The 22,482-nt window shown below is 45.4% G+C and overlaps 1 protein-coding gene across 4 annotated transcripts in view; it reads left to right on the top strand.

The window, feature by feature from the left end:
- The window catches only part of TMC7 (transmembrane channel like 7), a 59,503-nt gene extending 37,851 nt beyond the window's left edge, over positions 1 to 21,652 (top strand). Inside the window, exons 8-16 of one of the 4 annotated variants that reach the window (XM_047714431.1) lie at positions 204 to 377; positions 2,669 to 2,826; positions 6,681 to 6,798; positions 7,138 to 7,235; positions 8,099 to 8,285; positions 11,137 to 11,267; positions 14,537 to 14,692; positions 19,347 to 19,425; positions 20,468 to 21,652. In XM_047714431.1, the coding sequence (XP_047570387.1) occupies positions 204 to 377; positions 2,669 to 2,826; positions 6,681 to 6,798; positions 7,138 to 7,235; positions 8,099 to 8,285; positions 11,137 to 11,267; positions 14,537 to 14,692; positions 19,347 to 19,425; positions 20,468 to 20,548 (1,182 nt within the window). In that variant the 3' untranslated portion in view covers positions 20,549 to 21,652. The other 3 variants (XM_047714433.1, XM_047714432.1, XM_047714434.1) reach the window with 3 other exon arrangements.
- The last annotated feature ends 830 nt before the right edge of the window (positions 21,653 to 22,482 follow it).

Raw genomic sequence — 22,482 nt, 5'->3', positions numbered from 1 at the left:
CATAGATAGGAGGTTCTACCTTGACTTAGGCCTTAGTAAACATGAAAGCTGGTTGGGCTTGGTCTGGGAAGATACCTGGGCAGACGTGAACATTTAAAGAAGGTCTTAAAGGGGGATGGATGGACCATGATGATGAATTCCAGGTTCTACCCTTGAATATCCCTTCACCTCGTGCTCACAGATGAGTTTTCTTTGGCCCTCAGGCCGATCTCGAGGAAGAAAGAATTCGGCAGAAGATAGCAGAAAGGACATCAGAAGAGACCATACGGATTTACTCTCTGAGACTGTTTTTGAACTGTATTGTTCTAGCCGTTTTAGCCGCATGCTTTTATGCAATCTATAGAGCGACAATATTCTCACAAGAGCACATGAAAAAAGTGAGTACTCTGTGAAAGTCAGTTTAACTGTTACCCTGGTTGGACATTAGGTGTGCCAAGTGCATTACCAGCCTCTGACGTAGAGACCATCATCATTTCTGTTTTATACGTAAGGATCTAAGTTCGACTGTTCAGAGAATTGAAAATCAGAGGTAACCAATTTCTACTTTTTTTTTTGAAGATTTTATTTATTTATTTGAAAGAGAGAGATAGCGAGAGAGAGAGAGCATAAGTAGGGGAGAGAGGGAGAAGCAGGCTCCCCGCTGAGCAGGGCGCCCAAGGAGGGGCTTGATTCCACACCATAGGATCACAACCTGAGCCGAAGGCACACCCTTTAACCCACTGAGCCATCCAGTAGCCCCCAATTTCTACTTTTTTTTTTTTAAAGATTTTATTTATTTATTTGACAGAGAGAAATCACAAGTAGGCAGAGAGGCAGGCAGAGAGAGAGAGGAGGAAGCAGGCTTCCTGTTGAGCAGAAAGCCCGATGTGGGGCTTGAACCCAGGACCTGGGATCATGACCTGAGCCGAAGGCAGCGGCTTAACCCACTGAGCCACCCAGGCGCCCCTCTACTTTTTTTTTTTTTTTTTAAGATTTTATGTATTTATTTGACAGAGAGAAAGATCACAAGTAGGCAGAGAGGCAGGCAGAGAGCGGGGGGAAGCAGGCTCCCTGCTGAGCAGAGAGCCCGATGCGGGGCTCGATCCCAGGACCCTGAGATCATGACCTGAGCTGAAGGCAGAGGCTTAACCCACTGAGCCACCCAGGCGCCCCTCCCAATTTCTACTTTTAATAAAAATATAAGACCATCCAACAAGAGTGTTTGGAATTCCTCCAAGAATCCACAGTATTCAAATTCAGGTTTGCCTACCTACATTTACTCCTCAACTCCTCTACTGATTAGCTGCGGCCCCAGTTTACCTAAAATAGCAGTGGTTTTAAAAATCCACGTTGGGGGGCGCCTGGGTGGCTCAGTGGGTTAAAGCCTCTGCCTTCAGCTCAGGTCATGATCTCAGGGTCCTGGGATCGAGCCCCGCATCGGGCTCTCTTCTCAGCGGGGAGCCTGCTTCCCCCTCTCTCTCTCTCTATGACTGCCTCTCTGCCTACTTGTGATCTCTGTCTGTCAAATAAATAAATAAAATCTTAAAAAAAAAATTAAAAAAAAAATCCACGTTGGTCTGGTGGCTTTGATTCAATCAATCATTGGAGGAGGGGGCCCAGGTTCCTTCCATCTTGTGGCTCTGCCATCCTTAGGGTATGCCCTCTTCTGTGTGGTACGAGATAGTTCAGCATGTCCACATTCTAGCCAACAGGAAGGATGGGAAGGTATACCCTTTTCTTCAAGGGCAAGACCTTTTAAGTGCTTGCACTCAAAACGTCTACTAACATCCCTTTGGCCAGAATTTAGTCAGATAGCTGTAACTCACTCTAAGAGAGGCCAGGAAATAATAGTTTTTTCCCCAGATAGCTGTGTATGTGGTCAAATAGTCTAGTACTCTGAAAGGAGAGAATGGCTAGTCCAAATCAATAACTACTATGGCCTTGAAAATACTTTAAATTACCCATTAATATAGACTATGAATTTTCTTTAATACTTGACCTTAATTCATCCAATAGAGCTAATTTTTCTTTCTCTGATACTAGAGCATGATTCCTCTATTCGAACATCCAAAAAGGGAAATGACTTATGTTTATTTTTATTTTTTTTAAATTTTTTTAAAAGATTTTATTTATTTATTTGACAGAGAGAGAGAGATCACAAGTAGGCAGAGAGAGAGGGGGAAGCTGGCTCCCCGCTGAGCAGAGAGCCCGATGCGGGGCTCCATTCAAGGACCCTGAGATCATGACCTGAGCTGAAGGCAGAGGCTCAACCTGAGCCACTCAGGCACCCCCCCCCTTTTTTTTTTTTACAGACAGAGAGTGAGGGACAAAGGAAGAAGGAGAGAGAGACTCCCAAGCAGGCTCCATGCTCAGTGTGTAGCCAGATATGGGGCTTGATCTCACGACCTTGAGATAATGCCTTAAGCCAAAATCAAGAGTCAGACACTTAAGCCACTGAGTGGCCCAAGGACCCCAGAAAATGGCTTATGTTTAGGGGCCATGCTGAATGACATATATGTTTCGTTTGTTATTTAAATATATATAGCGGAGTTCTTTTTTTCTCTTCCGGTTCTATTGACATAGTTGACATATAACATAAGATGTATAGCATAATGACTTGACATCCGTGTAGTTCGTTCTTTCAAGGTCATTTCATATGTGATGCAACTTCCTTTTGTTATCTTCATAGGAAATTGACAAGATGGTTTTTGGAGAGAACCTTTTGATACTGTACCTGCCTTCTATTGTGATCACGTTGGCCAATTTTATCACCCCAATGATCTTTGCCAAGATCATCCACTATGAGGATTATTCTCCAGGCTTTGAGATCCGGCTGACAATCCTTAGGTAATGCCTAGACATGCCAAGCAGGTCACCACTTGCCCATGGCAGACCTTGTTAATCACTTGTGGCCCCTTTTCCTGCTGACCTAAGAACAGCCCACATCAATGAATCAGAGTTTGCCCATGCAGTGAAATCTCTTTGACTTAAGCATGGACCCAGCGGTATTATATTTTTGGTTCACGTATTAGCACGTTGACAGCTGAGGGCATAAGGTGGGGCCCTGGGATTACTCAGATGTTAGGAATGACAGTATACCAGCAGGGAAATGAGGAAATGAGACAGCAAAGGGAAGGCAGCTGATAAAGCGTATCTTATTGGGGCTGTTGGCAGCCGGGTCTCGGCCCTACTAGGAAACTGGGTGTTTGGGTGGGATATAGATTAGTGGGTTCCTACCCACCAAGGTGTCTGTCCTGTACTTCATAAGGGTGGCCGGCTCCCGGAGGCATCAACTCCCCATGCTCCCACCTCGCTAGGCCCCTGTGCATGGCCCTTGGGAGGAGACTTACAAGTGCTTACACCAGGAACCTGGGGCATCTGCTGGCTTAGTAAGGGCCGAGAAAGTGTTGCCAGGTCACTGACTGTGCTGTAGCTGACTGCTTATAATTTGTTGTACTGTCTCTTCTCATTCTAAATAAACACTCAGTTTCTTAAAGAGAAAAAAAGAGAAGAGGGGCACCTGGGTGGCTCAGTTGTTAAGTGTCTGCCTTCAGCTCAGGTCATGATCCCGGTGTCCTAGGATTGAGCCCTGTGTTGGGCTCCCTGCTCAGCAGGAAGTCTGCTCTCCCATTCCCCCTGCTTGTGTTCCTTCTCTCGCTGTCTCTCTCTCTCTCTCTCTGTCACATAAATAAATAAATAAAATCTTTCCCAAAAAAAGAAAAAGAAAGAAAGGACAGCTGTAAAGCAGGGTCTAGGGAGCAAACACAAGTAAGTTTAGAGGACCAGCTGGGGACTGTGTGAAATAGAGCGTTTCATGCCTCAGATGGCATTTGTATTTTTTAAAAAAACTTTATTTTGGAAAATTTCAAACAGAAACAGAAGGTATAATAAGCCTCCATATGCCCATCACTTAGTTTTGATCATTACCAACCATTTGCTGATCTTGTTTCATCTGTCCCCGCCCCCAACTTTAGCTGGATTATTTTAAGCAAATCTTTTTTCACCTTTTCCCCCCCTTAACAGACCATCATCACACCTCATAAAATTAAGTCAGTTCCCAATGAAGTTGCAAATGACTTTCCAGGATTAGTTGGTTCAAAGCAGGATCCAGACAAAGGCCACATGCTACGTTTGGTTGTTATGTCTCTTAAGCCCCCTTTACTCTTTTAAGAACCCCTACCCCTTTCATTAGGCCATGGATTTGTGGAAGAAATGAACATTTATCCTGTAGCATGTCCCCTTGTGTGGATTTAATTCATTGTTTCTTTATGTTCTGCATTCTGTTGCCCGCAGTTGCTATAAACTACAGTGTTGATTTTGACTTTTTATTTGATTCCATCTTTAGTTATGGGCCCCTCCTGAGTGGTGCTGGGTGCTCGAATTCCAGCAGGAGGGATAGGCTGTCAGGTGGCATGCTACGTAATGAGAAGAGTGAGCAGATGTGTGGCTTTGCTTTTCCCCCCACTTTTTCATATTTCATTTTTTTAATAGCCAAACAATAGAAAAGCATCTTTCAAAAATTTAGCCCACTCTGCCTTCCTGTCTCGAATCCTGCTTCCCAAGAGAGCCCTCATCTGTGGGGTTCCTGGTGTTTACTCACACATTTTGTGTTCTTTGAGAAACAAGATCATATATAAGTGACACTCCGTAACATGCTTTTTCCCCTTCTCAGTATATCAGACGTCACTCAAAGCTCATACTTTTTTTTTTTTTTTTTTTTTTTAAGATTTTATTGGGGCGCCTGGGTGGCTCAGTGGGTTAAAGCCTCTGCCTTCAGCTCGGGTCATGGTCCCGGGGTCCTGGGATCGAGCCCCACATCGGGCTCTCTGTTCCACGGGAGGCCTGCTTCCTCCTCTCTTTCTCTGCCTGCCTCTCTGCCTAGTTGTGATCTCTGTCTGTCAAATAAATAAATAAAAGTCTTTAAAAAAATTTTTTTTTTTATTTATTTATTTGACAGAGAGAGATCACAAGCAGGCAGAGAGGCAGGCAGAGAGAGAGGAGGAAGCAGGCTCCCTGCCAAGCAGAAAGCCCGATGCGGGGCTCGATCCCAGGACCCTGAGATCATGACCCGAGCCGAAGGCAGCGGCTTAACTCACCGAGCCACCCAGGCGCCCCTCAAAGCTCATACTTAAAAGATTCCATTAGTTCCCTTCAGCAATGCATCATGTTCTGTAGTGTGGCTCTAACATCATGGGTTTAGGAATTCCCAGCTTTCTCATCCTTTTTTCCCTTGCCGTTTAAAAAAAATAGTCGCAAAGTACATACATAACATAAAATTTACCATTTTAGACATTTTTAATTTATTTTTCATCTTTTTATTATTTTTTTACTTTTTAGATTTTGTTTATTTATTTGACAGGCAGAGATCACAAGTAGGCAGAGAGGCAGGCAGAGAGAGAGGAGGAAGCAGGCTCTGCACTGAGCAGAGAGCCCGATGTGGGGCTCAATCCCAGGACCCTGGGATCATGACCTGAGCCAAAGGCAGAGGCTTTAATCCACTGAGCCACCCAGGCGCCCCTTGTTTATTTATTTGCCAGACAGAGATCACAAGTAGGCAGAGAGGCAGGCGGTGGTGGGGCGCCGGGCGGGTGGGGGGGGTGCTGGCTCCCTGTTGAGAGAACTCGCCCCCACAGAGAGCCCAATGCGGGGCTCTACCCCAGGACCCCAAGACCACAACCTGAGCCAAAGGCAGAGGCCTAAACCACTGAGCTACGAGGCGCCCCTTCATTTTAGACTTTTTTTTTTTTTTTTTAAGATTTTATCCATTCATTTGATAGAGAAAGAGAGCACAAGTTGGTAGAGAGGCAGGCAGAGAGAGAGACGGGGAAGCAGGCTCCCCACCGAGCAGAGAGTCCAATGCGGGGCTCGATCCCAGGACCCTGGGATCATGACCCAAGCCGAAGGCAGAGGCCTTAACCCACTGAGCCACCCAGAGCCCCCGATTTTAGACATTTTTAAAAAAGATTTTTGTTTTTATGTAATCTCCTCACCCAGTGTGCGACTAGAACTCACAACCTTGAGACCACATGCTCCCCTGAATGTGCCCCCATTGTAGACATTAAAAAAAAATATTTAGAGTGCCTGAGTGTCTGCCTTCCACTGAGCTCATGATCCCAGTCCTGGGATCCAGCCCTGCATCGGGCTCCTGGCTCAACAGGGAGCCTGCTTCTCTCTCTCCCTCAGCCTGCTGCTCCCCCTGCTTGTGCTCTATTGCTCTCTCTCTCCTTCTCTCTCTCAAAAAAATAAAATCTTTTTAAAAAATAAATAAATAAAGTTTAAATTTATTTATTTATTTATTTAATTTATTTATAGAGCGTGCACCAGCAGGGGGAGGGGCCGAGGGAGAAAGAGAGAGAATCTCAAGCAGACTCTATGCTGAGCACGGAGCATGATATGGGACTTGATCCCAGGACCCTGAATTCATGGCCTGAGCTGAAATCAACAGACACTTAACCGACTAAACCACCCAGGTGCCCCCAGACATTTGTAAGTGTACAGTCCTGTGGCATTAAGTACATTCCCCATGCTGTGCCACCAGCGCTGCTATCCATTTCTAGAACGTTCTCAGAATCCCAAACAGACTCTCTGATTATTTGTGAGTTTGGTTTGAAGGTTTTCTGCTCTCTAGCCTTAGTTTCAGGTAGCCCGCCTGCCCTGAGGCTTCTTCCCATCCCTTCCCCTCCCTCTTTTCCCGCCCGCAGGTGTGTCTTTATGCGGCTGGCTACCATCTGTGTGCTGGTGTTCACCCTGGGCTCCAAGATTACATCCTGTGATAACTACTCCTGTGAGCTGTGTGGCTACAACCAGAAACTCTACCCGGTGAGCCTGAAGGGATGGGGGCGTCCTGCAGGGGGCGGTAATTGGCCAGGGTGGGGGTGGGGAGGTGTGTGACAGGCTCAAAGTCAAGAGAACAGCCCTCAAAGCTATGGGTTTGAATCCCAACTGATCTGCTTTCCTGCTGTGTAGCCGAGTCTCACACAGCAGGCCCTTCTATAGCTTGGACACCAGAGTGTGCACTGGATCTCTGACGAGCGTCAGTGGATGGCCTCCAGAGGCAGCAGAATCTGAGCTTGGACAGGGCTATTGGAAGGAGTGTGAGAACCTGGCTTTCTCTGCCCCATGTTGGGCCTCATTTTCTCTTGAACTCTTTGGTTTCAGTGCTGGGAGACCCAGGTTGGGCAGGAAATGTACAAGCTGATGATCTTTGACCTCATCATCATCTTGGCTGTGACGGTTTTTGTGGATTTTCCCAGAAAGTAAGTGTGAGGGGTACTCCTCTGATTTCCGCCTACCCCTCCCAGTCCCTTCCATATCCCCAGTGGAGGCTCCCATCACAGCTGCTCTTCAGCTCACAGAAATCACTGACAACTATCCAAAGACAGAGTTGCCTCTAGGCCATTGACCCCATAGTCCATTAGGTGCCCCCTTGAAAGGCAGCAGGAACCAAAATGGCGCTTTCCATGGAGATGGCTTTTGGCCATCAGCACAGCTACTGTCAGGGGAGACCCTCCAGGTTCACGCCCCAGCACTGCCACTTGCTGGTCATGTGACCTTGGGCAAGCTATTTAAGCTTCGTGCTGACTGCGCCACCCAGGCGACTCTATTTTTCTTTATTTTTTATTTTTTTTAGAGAGAGAGAGAGAGAGTTGGGGGCTGGTGAGAGGAGGGGCAGAGGGAGAGAATGTAGGATTCCAAGAAGTGGCAAGCTTGGTGATAGGGTTCTCATAAGCCATTTTCTGTGTGAATGCACGTTACTTTTTGGGCTGAGTGGCAAACGAGCACGGCGACTGCCTGTGTCATCCATTGTCACCACAACCTGGTGAAGTTGGTCGGGTTAAAATTCCCCCACATTCCCAATGAGGAAAACGAAACTTGTCTAACTCATTTGGCCCCTAGGACCAGGGGCCTGAGATTAACACACACACAGTTGCTTACTGTAGAGTGCCACATAACAGCAAAAACACTGGAGACAACCTAAATGCCCATCAGTAGGGGCTACACTGACAAATTATAAGGCACGAGAAATGTGTGTAGAAACAGCCTTGATGGGGTAGACGTGGTTCTGTGGTCGGGGCAGGCACTGGCAGTTCAGGTGACAAATTGTCCTGTTCATGTCCAGGCTCCTGGTGACCTATTGTTCTTCTTGGAAGCTGATTCAGTGCTGGGGACAACAGGAATTTGCCATTCCTGATAACGTCCTGGGGATCGTCTATGGGCAAACCATTTGCTGGATTGGAGCCTTTTTCTCACCTCTTCTCCCTGCCATTGCAACCTTGAAGTTCATTATCATCTTTTATGTGAAAGAGGTAAGGAGAGCGGGGGTGGGGGGAGCTCATATTCTGGACTATTCTTGGCCTCCCAAGACATTCAGCAGGTTGTGTGTCTACAGCCCACACACACATCAGACTTATCAAAATTACATCTCTTATTTGGTGTATTTTTATTCTGAAAAAAAGACTTGGGATGGATTTCCACATCTTTATAATTTTGAGAGTTTTGTTAAGACTTTTTTTGCTCCTGTGATTTTAATGTTGTTTTTGTAAGTAAATTAAGAGGGGAGCCACAGCTGAGCCATCAGTGGGCAGTGGCATATTTTGGTGATGTTTCACAAAACATCTATTCATTTAAGTTTTATAATTTTCCATTTGGATGTTGGAGCCGATGTATTTATTTTCAGGTCTCAAGTATTTGTGTCGCTCCTCAAATGGCTCACAGTCCCCGAGCATTGTGGCTGAACTAAGTGCTTATTGGGTAGAGTGCTCTGTGAATGACTAATTGATCTGGGCTTATTAACTGAGCTGTTGTTATTATTATTATTGAGGCAATATATGCTCACTATTAAACTATAGACAGGGGTGCCTGGGTGGCACAGTCAATTGAGCATCTAACTCTTGGTTTTGGCTCAGGTCCTGATCTCAGGGTCATGAGATCAAGCCTTGCATCGGGCTCCAGACTCAGTATAGTCTACTTAAGATTCTCTCTGTCTCTCCCTCTGCCCCTGCCTGCATACCCCAGGCACTCTCTCTCAAAACAAATCTTTAAAAAAAAAAAAAAAAAAACAACCTTTATAAACTATATACAGATATGTATACAGTAACTTCCAACCCTTCTTCTGGAGTTGCCCTCTGTTAACAGGCCCCACGCTTACTTATTACCTATTATGCCAAGCCCTAAGGATTCAGAAATGGAGGTAATAATAATAGCATTAATAATAATGACAGTAATAACGGTTGTAAGGGTACCATGTGCCCCCACTCTGCTGAACACTGTACATGGGTCATCATGGAATGCTTACGCTCATCTTTTGAAGTAGGTACTGATGTTAACCATATTTTACAAATCAGAAAGCTGAAGTTCAGAGAGGTTAAGTAAGTAGCCCCAGGTCACACAGCTTACAAGTGACTCCAGATTTACGTCATTCGAGGGCCTAAGCTCTTTAATCCTTAGGTAAGCAGCACCTTCAATTGGGCTGTACTTCCAACCCAGATGTTTTGGCCTTTGAAGAATGTTCTGGTGCTTTCATGTGGAAACTTGAGTTGGTCGAAAGCACCAAAGGAGAGACAGATGTGAGAAAACTTAGAACTTTCTCCTTTCCCTGAAAATATTGGTCACCCAGTGCTTTTCTGGTGCGTGGCTTAGTAAAGACATGTGGGGGTAACAGAGTAGGTCATGGGTACTGGGCTGAATTCTGACACCACAGGCCTGACCATCCAGCAACCCCCAAACAGGACACCGGGGATCCCTGGCGCTCATTGCCGTCCAGCTCACAAGATTTTCTGACTACTGCTGAGGTAAGAGCAGCTTAAGGCCCCCTCCCAGTAATGTAGTCTCTAAAAATATTAAGGAGAAATTTTATGCCTATAAATGTACCCTTCACTCCTTTCCACTTGATGTTTCCACAAGTCTTTTTCACCTTGGTAGAAAATTTGCTTTTATTTTTTTTATTTTTATTTTTTTAAAAGATGTTATTTATTTATTTGAGAGAGAGAAAGAGCGTGAGAGAGAGAGCGACTGACAGAGCAGGAGGAGGGACAGAGGAAGAAGCAGACTCCCTGCTGAGCAGGGAGCCCAACATGGGGCTGGATCCCAGGACCCCAAGATCATGACCTGAACCAAAGACAGATGCTTCACCAACTAAGCCACCCAAGCACCCTGGAAATATTTGTTTTTAATACCGAGGAAAAATAAATATGCTTATAAAAATTTCAAACAAAATCTCTCTTGTTCCTTGTTAGCGTAGATCCATTTAATGCATATTTAAACTCCTATGAAGAATACTTTTTAAAAAACGTAAATGAGGGGGTGCCTGGGTGGTTCAGTGGGTTAAAGCCTCTGCCTTCGGCTCAGGTCATGATCCCAGAGTCCTGGGATGGAGCCCTGAAACGGGCTCCCTGCTCGGCGCAGAGCCTGCTTCCCCCCAGTCCCGCTCCCGCTCCCGCCTGCCTCTCTGTCTACCTGTGATCCCTCTCTCTGTCAAATTAAAAAAAAAACCAAAACAAAAAGACCCAAAAACGTAAATGAGATCATAGGGCACATTTCACAGTGCCATTGGGGACGTAGAGCTCTCTCACCCTCTCGAAGGGTTCCCCAGTATCTCACTGTGCAGATGCCCTTGAACCTTCAAGCAGCCCCTGTTGATTGCTATTTTGGTTGCTTCCAGTTATCCCCACACATTAGCACCTGCAGCAGTAAACATCCATATCCATGTATTTTGGCCCCTTTATTCGATTTTTTCATTGGGATGAATTTCCCCAGGGTTGAGGCCTGGATGAATCAGGTTTCATTTTGGTTTTTTTTTGTTTTTTTTTTTTTTTGTTTGTTTTTTTAAAGATTTTATTTATTTATTTGACAGAGAGAGATCACAAGTAGACGGAGAGGCAGGCAGAGAGAGAGAGAGGGAAGCAGGCTTCCTGCTGAGCAGAGAGCCCGATGTGGGACTCGATCCCAGGACCCTGAGATCATGACCCGAGCCGAAGGCAGCGGCCCAACCCACTGAGCCACCCAGGCGCCCCTAGGTTTCATTTTGATCTAGATTGCTGACTACCCTCTGGAAAAGTCCTACCAGTTTACATTCCCACTGGAATGCATGAATGGGCTCGTTGATCTTTAAGGAAGCTAGACTCTTACTTTTTTTTCTCTTTCCTTCTCTCCCTTTAGATGAGTCTTCTTCATACCTGCCGACCCTCCCCCAGGCAGTTCAGAGCCTCCAATTCTAATTTCTTCTTCTTGTTGGTGTTGTTGATTGGGTTGTGTTTGGCCATAATACCTCTGACAATCAGCATGGCACGGTAAATATGACTCTGTTTTCTAGAACATTTGTTTGCTTCTTGGCACATCCCTCTTTTCTGTTCAAGGGTCCCTTAAATCCTTTACTGGCTTTCCTCATGAGGTTCCATCTACAAAAGTCGGTAAGTCACTCCTGGTTTGGCCAGGCCCACCTTTGTTTTGGAATCTCTCTCTGAATGCTGGAATGTCCTGGTCCACTTCCAGAAGCTGGGCTTACACTGTTGCCCTTGTTCTAGAGAGTGCCAGCAGGTCTGTCCTGCCCTACTCCCTTTGCCTGGGACCTCTCTTCTAATCTCATTTGTTTCTGGTTACAAAAATAAGAAGACTTGGAGTGTCTTCAGTGTGACAAGCACTGTGCTAGGTGCTAGGAGTATAGAGATGATTCAGACATGCCACAAGGAATATAGAGTGTAGTGTGGAATTCGGTAAGAGTAGAAATGCTTAAGACTAAGGATCAAAAATTGGGGGTTCAAGCTCCAGTGACCCTACTTCCTAGGTGTATAGCCATTTATATCAAAGGCCAGTAAATATTTTCTGTAAAGGGCAAGCCTAAATATTTAGGCTTTGTGGGCCATATAGTGTCAGTAGCAACTGTTTAACTCTCTTGTGTCATTATGAAAGCAGCCACAGACAATATACAAACTAATGGGCATGACTGTGTTCCAATAAAACTTTATTTATAAAAAACAGATGATGGTTCAGATTTGGCCCATGGATTATAGGTTACCAATCTCTCTGATTTATTCTCATGCAATTTCATTTCATCTTTAAATTAAAATTCTTAAACTTTGGGGCGCCTGGGTGGCTCAGTGGGTTGAAGCCTCTGCCTTCGGCTCAGGTCATGATCTTGGGGTCCTGGGATCGAGCCCCACATCGGGCTCTATGATCAGCAGGGAGCCTGCTTCCTCCTCTTTCTCTGCCTGCCTCTCTGCCTACTTGTGATCTTTGTCTGTCAAATAAATAAATAAAATCTTTAAAAAAAAAAATTCTTAAACTTTGAATCTGTCTCTCAGATTTTGTTTTTTAACCAGTTTGAGTATATATATTTTTATTGTTTCTTGTTATAATAATAGATGTTATATAAAAAGTCAAACAGTACAAAAGGGTATAAATTAAAGAGAAAAAAAGTGCCACTCATCCTCCCTTCTTGGTCCCATTCTGCCAAGGTAACCACTATTAATATTTTATGAATACTTCCAGAAATTCATATGAACAATGTATTTATTTTTAAAGATTTTTTTTTTTTTTTTTTTTTGACAGACAGACCACAAGTAGGCAGAGAGGCAGGCAGAGAGAGATGAGGAGGAGGCAGGCTCCCTGCTGAGCAGAGAGCCTGATGCGGGACTCTACCCCAGGACCCTGAGATCATGACCCGAGCCGAAGGCAGAGGCTTTAACCACTGAGCCACCCAGGCACCCCCCCTTTTTTAAAAATTTAATTTAATTTAATTTAATTTAAAAAAAATTTTTTTAAGATTTTTTTTAACAATATATTTATTTTTAAAAGACACATATGGAATAATGCTGTAACTCTGATTGACTGCTTTTTTTTTTTCCACTTAATTTTATATTGTGCCCTTTTCCATACCAACATATATAGAACTCTCGTTGTTTTAAATGTTTTTTAGCTCTGACTTTTTTTATATAATACATACATTCACATGACACAAAATTCAAAAAGTATAAGAGTATATAATGGCAATTCATTTTCCAGTCCTATTTCCCAACTACTTAGTTTCTGCCTGGGAACCAGTCTTTTCAGATCTCTGTGTCTCTTTCAGTGGTTTTTTTTAGCATTCTGTTTTATGAATAGATCATAAATTGTTCATCCATTTCCTTAAGGAATAGTTAGGTTGCTTCCCAGAGTGTTTCTTTTTTTTTTTTTTTTTTTTAAAGATTTTATTTATTTATTTGACAGAGAGAGATCACAAGCAGGCAGAGAGGCAGGCAGAGAGACAGGAGGAAGCAGGCTCCCTGCTGAGCAGAGTGCCCGATGCGGGACTCGATCCCAGGACTCCGAGATCATGACCTGAGCCGAAGGCAGCGGCTTAACCCACTGAGCCACCCAGGCGCCCCCCCAGAGTGTTTCTTAACCCATAAAGTTGAGCTGCAATGGAAAATCATACACACAGATCTTTGTGATGTGAATATAGGGAGTTTTTTGTAGGTCTTTTTTTTTTCTTTGTAGGTCTTAATAACAAATTTTTTCCATTGTAATTTTGATTTTTCCTTACTTTTTATTTTGAAAAATTTGAAAAAATGGCAACAGCGAAGACTCCTATACCCTTCAACTAGATGTCCCAGTTGTTAACATTTTGATTTCGCTGCATTTGTTTTCTCTCTCTCTCTGCGTCTACATTTTTTATGGCTGTCATGACCCATTTGAGATTGTTATGGACACCACGGCATACCTCAGTAATAACCTCAGCCACCCCCATTTTGAGATCTGGGGGTGCATGGAGAATTGGAGCTAAATACTTGAGCGTGCAGCTTCTAAAAATAAGAGCATCCTCCTTCCCACGCATCTGCAATAACATTATTGTATGTAATTAATACTAATATTTCTGCCATTTTCAAATTTCTCCATTTGTCCCCAGATAGTCTTTTATGGCCTTGTTTTTAAAATGAGCATCTTTCATGTTTTACCCATTGCTTTTCATTGCTATGTCTCCTTACTCTCCTTTAATTTTATTTTAAGTAATCTCTATACCCAATGTGGGGCTTGGACTCCTGACCCTGAAATCATGGGTTGTATTCTCAATCTGACCAAGCCAGCCAAGCGCTCCTCTTTACTCTCTTTTAATCGTGGATTCTTGAAGGGCGCCTGGCTGGCTCAGTGGTGGAGCATATGACTTTTGATCTCAGGGTTGTGAGTTCTAGCCCCACGGTGGGTGTGGAGCATATTTTTAAAAAATTAATTCATTTAACAGAATCTTTGATTCTTTGCAGAGTCCACAATAGTTTCCTCACCTCCAAATTAAGAGATCGGTGAATAAAATCACCATCACATTCTGGGTCTGTTTGATTGTTACCTCACAGTGCCATTTAACTTGCTCTTCTGTGCTAAATTTCCTGTGACCTGAAAGTCAGTCTAGAGACTAGATGAAGTTTCAGGGTCAGCGTTTTTGACCAGAACATTCCATTCGGCCCATAAGACCAGGCATTCCTCTCGGGTCACTCAGGCTCGGTAACGAGCCTGTGGGTGTGAGAGGACAGACGCTCAGCCTGTGCTCCGTGCCTCACCCTGAGCCCCTGGGTCTATGTCTTGGTAGCATCCCTTCCTCGAAAGCCTGTGGGCCGTTCACCAACTTCAACACCACGTGGGAGGTGGTCCCCAAGACAGTGAGCACCTTTCCCAGCTCTCTGCAGTCCCTGGTCTATGGCGTCACATCGGAAGCCTTCGCAGTGCCTTTCTTCATGATAATCTGGTGAGTAAGAACCGCCTGGACCCATGCAAGTATTCTCCGTGCAGGCCCATGGAGCCTTCTCCGCTGGGAAATGCGAGCTCGCCTGCTATACACTCCCTCTGCCCCCTCCCTGCTGTGTGCTCTCTCTCAAATCAAATGTTTTAATAAGAAGGTAGGGGATGCCAGGGTGGCTCAGTCATTTAAGTGTCTGCCTTTGACTCAGGTCATGACCCAAGGTCCTGCGATCCAGCCCCAAGTTGGGCTCCCTGCTTAGCGGGGAGTCTGCTTCTCCCTCTCCCTCTGCTGCTCCCCCTGCTTGTGTGCTCTCTGTCTTTCTCTCTCTCTCTCTCTCTCTTAAATAAATAAAATCTTTAAAAAGTTTCTGAACCTTTGTGAGCCTTCCTTTCCCATTTTATTTACTTATTTATTTATTTATTTATTTATTTATTTTTAAGATTGTATTTATTTATTTGACAGAAAGAGAGAGAGATCACGAGTAGGCAGAGAGGCAGGCAGAGAGAGGAGGAAGCAGGCTCACTGCTGAGCAGAGAGCCCGATGCGGGGCTCGATCCCAGGACCCTGAGATCATGACTAGAGCCGAAGGCAGAGGCTTAACCCACCGAGCCATGCAGGCGCCCCCCTTTCCCATTTTTAGAATGGGCATCATAACAGTGATTTTTTTTTTTAAGATTTTATGTATTTATTTAGGGGGAGAGAGAGAGAGAGAGAAAACATGCACATGTGAACAGGGGAGGGGCAAAGGCAAAGGGAGAGGACGAGAATCCAAACAGGCTCTGTGGTGAGCAGGAGCCTGCCAAAGGGCTTGATCTCATGACCTTGAGATCATGACCTGAGCTAAAATCAAGATTTGGAAGCCACCTGGAGGCTCCAAAATAGTGATTCTTTAAGAGGGTCATTGAGCGGGGCGCCTGGGTGGCTCAGTGGGTTAAGCCGCTGCCTTCGGCTCAGGTCATGATCCCAGGTCCTGGGTTCGAGCCCCACATGGGGCTTTCTGCTCAGCAGGGAGCCTGCTTCCTCCTCTCTCTCTGCCTGCCTCTCTGCCTACTTGTGATTTCTCTCTGTCAAATAAATAAATAAATAATCTTTAAAAAAAAAAAAAAAAGAGGGTCATTGAGCAGGTCTAGTAAGATTAAGCATCTGCCTTTGGCTCAGGTCATGATCTCAGGGTCCCTGGGATCAAGCCCCACATCGGGTTCCGTGCTCTGCGGGAAGCCTGCTTCTCCCTCTCCCACTCCCTCTGCTTGTGTTCCTTCTCTCACTCCCTGTCAAAGAAATAAATAAAATCTTAAAAAAAAAAAAAATGATCCTGCAGCTAAAGCACTTAGCCCAATGCCTGCCATAAAAACCCAATAACCATTGCTGATTAATATTATTATTTACAAAATCACTTGTACTTTGATAAACAAAGTGATTACTGGGGAGAGACAAGAGCACTGAATTAGAAGCTTGCACTTGAACCCTGTCTCCACTACTTATACATAGAATGTGTCCCCCCTGTGCCTCAGTTTCCTCACCTGGAAAATGTAAGAATGGCACATACCTCATAGGGTTGTGAGAAGAAGGCAATACAGTTAACATAGTGAAATGGGTAGCAGAGGACCTGGCCCTTAGTAAAAGCACAGTAAATGACAGGTGTTCTATATCAAGGTGACAAGAATCTTTTCTGCATAGAGATTCATTTTGAGTGTTAAAGTAATTCTAGGGCCATCTGGGTAGCTCATTTGGTGTCTCTCTCTTTTTTTTTTTTTTAAGATTTTAAAAATTCGTTTATTTGACAGAGAGAGAAAGAACCCAAGTAGGGGGAGCAGTAGGCAGAGGGAGAGGGAGAAGCAGGCTCCTTGCTCAACGGGGAGCCCGACTCAGGGCTCCATCCCAGGACTCTGGGATCACGACCTGAGCCAAAGGCAGATGCTTAACTGACTGAGCCACCCAGGTGCCCCTAAGTGTCTAACTCTTGATCTCAGTTCAGGTCTCAATCTCAGGGTCAGGGGTTCAAACCCCACATCGGGCTTCATCCTGGGTGTGGAGCCTACATTAAATAAAAAAAAATAATAATAAAATAATTCTAATCACAAATGTACATTGAGGTCTTACTATGTGCTGGGTGTTGTTCTAATTATAGTCTATCCTGATTATTAATGGATTCCATTTTTTGTTTCTGTGTTGTGAATATGCCTACTTGCTAAAATATTTCGTAACCCCAAAATCAGTGCTTGAGGCAAGTTCATGGTCATTTGTGGACTTGCACAGAGTGGCAAAAAATTGGAGTCACCCAAAAATCACTATCTTAGTCTGTTTGGGCTGTTGCTTACAGAAAATACCATAGACTAGGTGGCTTATAACCAATTATTTCTTATAGCTCTGGAGGCTGCTAGTCCAAGGTCAAGGTGTCCATCTGCGTGGTTAGGTGAGAGCCGTCTTCTGGCTTGCAGACTTCTCATATCCTCACATAGCAGATGGGATGAGCTAGTTCTCTGGGGCCCCTTTGATCAGGGCACTAATCCCATTCATGAAGGCACCATCCTCATGACCTTAGCACCTCCCAAAGGCCCCACTTCCTAATACCATCACCTTGGGATTAGGATTTCAAACATGAATCTGGGGGGCACACAAACATTCACACCATAGCACGCATGTTACTGGCTAGAGTCAAACAATGCTCAGTAGTCTGTCTTGTTTCAACTCTCATACTAAGAGTAAGTGTCCTTGGGCGCCTGGGTGGCTCAGTGGGTTAAGCCGCTGCCTTCGGCTCGGGTCATGATCTCAGGGTCCTGGGATCGAGTCCCGCATCGGGCTCTCTGCTCGGCAGGGAGTCTGCATCTCTCTCTCTCTCTCTCTCTCTCTCTCTCTCTCTCTCTGCCTGCCTCTCTGTCTACTTGTGATCTCTCTCTGTCAAATAAATAAATAAAATCTTAAAAAAAAAAAAAGAGTAAGTGTCCTTTTGTGATCTCTGTGGGGCCAGGTTTCTGGCATTTTGTGCTTTTGGTGGGTCATTTCACTGTTTAAATTGGCCCCAAGCATACTGAAGGGCTTCTAGTCATTCCTAGGTGCAAGAGGGCTTGTGATGTGCCCTGCGAAGAAAATATGTAAGTTAGATAAGCTTCATTCGGGCATGCATTATAGAGCTGGTGATGCCAGGTTCAATGTTAATGAATCAACAATAATATCTAAATAAGATGTCTTTAAACAAAAACAACGTTATATTTTGATAACTTTCTTTCTCAATAAATAAGAAACATAAAAGAGGGTATTGATCAGTGACAAAAATGTCGTGACCGGTGACTCAAGGAACCTGCCCCAGTCTGTCCCCTGGGGGCACTGGTTCAGAAGTCACTAAGTCAGTGTTCCTGGAGGCTTTATAGAATGTAACTACTACAGATAACTAGAATTGATTGTAGCTGGCATGAATTAACTGTAATGAAATCATTGCAATTATCTCTTGATATAGATAGTCTGACAGTAAAACCCCACCACCATGCAAGAAGAGAACCCGAAAAATTTATTTGTTAAAGGTAGGATACCTTTGATAGAGATTAATAAAATGGCTTGGGGAAGCTATGCAGACAGTCAGCCTGGGATTCTGAGTACTTCAGGATCCAGCTACTCTGTCCTAGGGGGTTCGACTCCAAGCTATGGCTTGGCTGGCACCATCTGGTGGCAGTTGCCTGATCTGGCCATTCTTGCCTTGTGGCCACAGTGTGTTCCAGAAGAGTATCATTGATATGAGCGATTCCATTACTTCCTCAGCCCTATCTGGGGAGATTAGACAGGAAACCACCTCCCCTTCATGGAATGGAATGAGGTTGCCTTCTGTTTTCCTGACGGCTCGCCGTCCACTCCACATGCCCCTGTCCCCAAAGATAATAACTTCAGCCACCCCCATTCTGAGATCTGGGGCCACACAGAAGACAGGAGCCAACAGCCAGTTGCTTTTATTCAAAGATCTATTATCCTAGGCTTTTTGTCCCCGGGTTTTACTGTATTATCCTCGTTGTAGATGAGGAAGCGGGGGCCAGGGAAGTGATCATTCACAGCCATTTCCTTCCATACTGAGCTGTCTGGACTATCTCCTTCTCTTTCCCTGTCATACTGTGTGTGCCAGGGGAACAACAACAACTTTTAATATTGACTTAAAAAGCAAGGCATGAATCAGTCTCTACTGCCACTGCTAACTAAATACTCCTCTGGGGCTGTTATGTCCTCTGCTTAGGAGAGATCCCTTCCTTCCTTCCTTCCTCCCCCCCATCCTTTTTTTAAAAGATTTTATTTATTTATTTGTCAGAGTGAGCACAGGCAGACAGAGTGGCAGGCAGAGGCAGATGGAGAAACAGGCTCCTGCTGAGCAAGGAGCCCGATGTGGGACTCGATCCCAGGACGCTGGGATCATGACCTGAGCCGAAGGCAGTGGCTTAACCAACTGAGCCACCCAGGCGTCCCCCCCCCCTTTTTTTTTTTAAAGTAATCTCTACACCCAGTGCGGGGCTTGAACCCAGAACGTCACACCCCAGATTTTTCCTTCCTCCCTCCCTCCCTCCCTTCTTTCTTTCTTTTCCTAACAGAAGTGAACCTGTTTTGGGCAAAATGGACCGCGTTGTTTATCCAGCAGCCCTTCAGCTGGCACAGACTCCCTAGTGACCGCTTCCTTGTGTTACAGCCTCATCATGTTTTACTTCATCGCCCTGGCCGGAGCGCACAAGCGGGTGGTGGTCCAGCTCCGAGAGCAGCTGTCCCTGGTAAGGAAGAGCAGGTCCAGAGGGTCATGGCTGGGGACATCTACCCAGGACACCTAAAGGAGAGTGGCACTTTCCCCACAGAGGGGATGGAATGCCGTGGCGCGGCTCACCACTGCTTCCCAGAACTGCGCTGGGGCCAGGCCTTCTCCATCTTCACGCAGTCGTGGGCTTGTCCATGCCTTCAGTGTGTACAGTGATCACTGCCTGCCCCTCATACTGTGCTGGGATACAGTGGTGACAGAGGGAGACGAGACTGCTGAATAGTTACAGAGAAACCATGAATTCCAGTAGCGGGAGCCTCTGTGAAGATAACACAGACGGGAGAGTTAGGTGAGGAACGGCCCTCTGCGGCTGTAGATGGTGGCCATGGAGGGCCTCTTGGAGGAGGTGACATTGGAGCTGAGACTTGAAGGATGAGGAGCCCATTGTGGGAGGCCTTGGGGATGAGAGTAACAGGCAGAGGGGACAGCGAGGCCACTCCCGGGGACAGGTGGCATGACCGGAGAGTCAAGATGATGCTGGATTGTCTGCTGGGGTCACGGCACAGTGTGAGGGCTCTGGTGACAAGTTTGGGTTTAATTCTGAGTGTGATGGGAAACCAATTACAGTAGCAGTCTGATGTACATTTCTTTTTAAGATTATTTACTATTTAGAGAGTATGTGCGTGAGCCAGTGCGGGGGAGATTTTGAGAGAGAATATCAAGCAGACACCACAGTGAGTGTGGATCCCGACTTGGGGCTCAGTCTCATGACCCTGAGATCACAACCCGAGCGGAAACCGGGAGTCGGACGCTCAACCGACTGTGCCATCCAGGCGCCCCATCCGTCTGACGTCTATTTTTTTAAAGACTCTTGGCTCCTCTGTGGACAAGAGGTTGTGGAGGGGCGAGAGGGCAAGAGGCTGACCAGTCTGGAGGCTGTTACCACCGTCCAGGGGTTGGGATCCTTAACCCTGAGTCTGACGGGTAATTGATTAGGTTGAAATGAAGACATTTGTTTCCAAATATATTGAATGTGTTCTTGCGCTGATTTCTACCTTTAGGAAAGTCGTGACAAGCGTTACCTGATCCAGAAACTAACAGAAGCCCAGAAGGATATGAAGAACCGACTGGATGGGCAATGAGGATCCTGCTCGTTAAGCTGACCTTGTGACCAGCCGAGCCTACACAGTCCACCTGGGTTTGGAGCAGAACTTGTAAAATATATTTTTCTGGAGTTCAGGTCTTTCCTGCAGGCAGCTCTCTTCATGCGGGTGCCGTGGCATTGTTTTTGGTGACCGGCCCCTGTGGAAGGCTTTCGTGACTTAGAAAAAGCAGCCTGGTTTGAACCCAAGTGTTTGCCTGTAGACCAACGGCTTAGTGACTCTCCCCTAAAACTGACTTAAGCCGTTTAAGCTGTCAGGACAAAAACTGAGGAGGAGAGCCCTTTTATATTTTTCAAAAAGCTCATTTGTGTGGTCTTTTATGGTTCACTGTGGCGGTCACCCAGTTATGAAGCTGCGCTAGTTCCTTTGCAGCCAGGTTCTGGGGGTTTAGGCTGAGAAGCGTTCCTTCAGAAGTAGTAACCCTTCAGACTTAAAATGAGACCCGATTTTTTTTTTTCCCATAAAGAGAAATCCTCGAATTGTGGGATGTTTGGAACAGAGGGTGGAAACATGGAGAGGATGGGTATGTGATCCCAGCTACCTGGTAGTTATATGAGAGAGAAAAGCCATTCCTGCTGCGTCAGTAAGCAGTGTCTGAAGAGCCTGGATGAAGCTTTAGGAGGAGGGGAATGGCTGCAGGTCGAGGACCTTGACGTCTTAGCTCCCGGGGCATTTTGCTACAGCCTTCGTACTCTGGGGGAAGCTGCTTCTACGGTGCTGGGTCCGTCCTGGTCCTGAGTTCTGAGACTTAGCAGAGGGCCCTGGGTCATCAAAACTAAGAGGCAAAGTTTGTCTTTCAAGTCTTCCAAAATGCCATTTCCCTTGCTGCACTGAGGTCCCCATCTCTGAAGGACACTACACGCTTCAGAGCCAGGCTGAAAAGGGCGGGTGGGGACGTGCACGGAGCACAGGGTTTATGTGCAGGAGCGCCGGAGGGCTGTGGGTTGCAGCCTCAGACCAGCCTGTGCCAGTGACCCGGAGTACACTGAATGCTGGCATCTTCAAGGCACATAGCCATATTTTAAGGGCTCTTTTATATTTTACAAAATATGCAGAGTATTGCTTCAGGGATTCTATTACAGGGGGGAAAAAGGTGCAGTAAATACCTCATCATAAGCTTACCCAAAATTGATAGCTCTGAACCTTTTAATATAAGCCTAAGTTATTGTTTCACATCATCAGTTCTCGTCTTAACGTCTTCAGGATCTTTTCCAAAGTACTTAGTTTTGTAACAGACTATGTGAGCCTTTCTTCTGTTGTTTTCCTTCCCTTCACTGGCTCAAAAGCTTTTCCTAGGGAGTAGCCTGGAGTTTAAAGCTGGCACATGTTTTAGAAAGCTGCTGCTAACAGTATTTCCCACCATCACCCCTACCCTCCGTTACTCAAAAATGATTCCTTGCTCCGAGAAGCAAAGCGAGCTTGCCGTGGCACACACATTTCTGTGTATTTGCCCCTTTGCCTGATCATTTTCTGGCTCTTCCCCAAAGTTAGCATTAACACTGGATATTTATGTACCCGTGAGACTGATGAGCTTTTCAAGCTAATAACCGAGTATCATGGAATTTTGAGTAACCAAAAGTTCACTCTGTCCTCGCTTGAAAAAAATCTAATTGTTGGCATTTTTGCCAAGCACACTTATAGAGATGTTTTTGCCTTCAACATGCTTCTGAGGACAGTCAAGATTGTGTGTGTGTGTGTGTGTGTGTGTGTGTGTGTGTGTAAATGTGTGAGATGGAAGCTCCATTCTTTCCCTGTTATAAAATTGATCCTGATTTATGCTAATATCTTTGTTTTGGTTAAATGCTGCTGGTTTGCATACCTCTTACTTGAATGTTTTTATATGTTTTGACAACTTTAATAACTTTAAGTGATGTCTGTGTAATTGTTGAAGCGCAGGTCTAACAAATGTGCCT

Source organism: Lutra lutra, chromosome 18 (genome assembly GCF_902655055.1).
Source record: "Lutra lutra chromosome 18, mLutLut1.2, whole genome shotgun sequence".
Lineage (NCBI taxonomy): Eukaryota > Metazoa > Chordata > Mammalia > Carnivora > Mustelidae > Lutra > Lutra lutra.
This window is presented reverse-complemented; position numbering and strand designations above follow the sequence as displayed.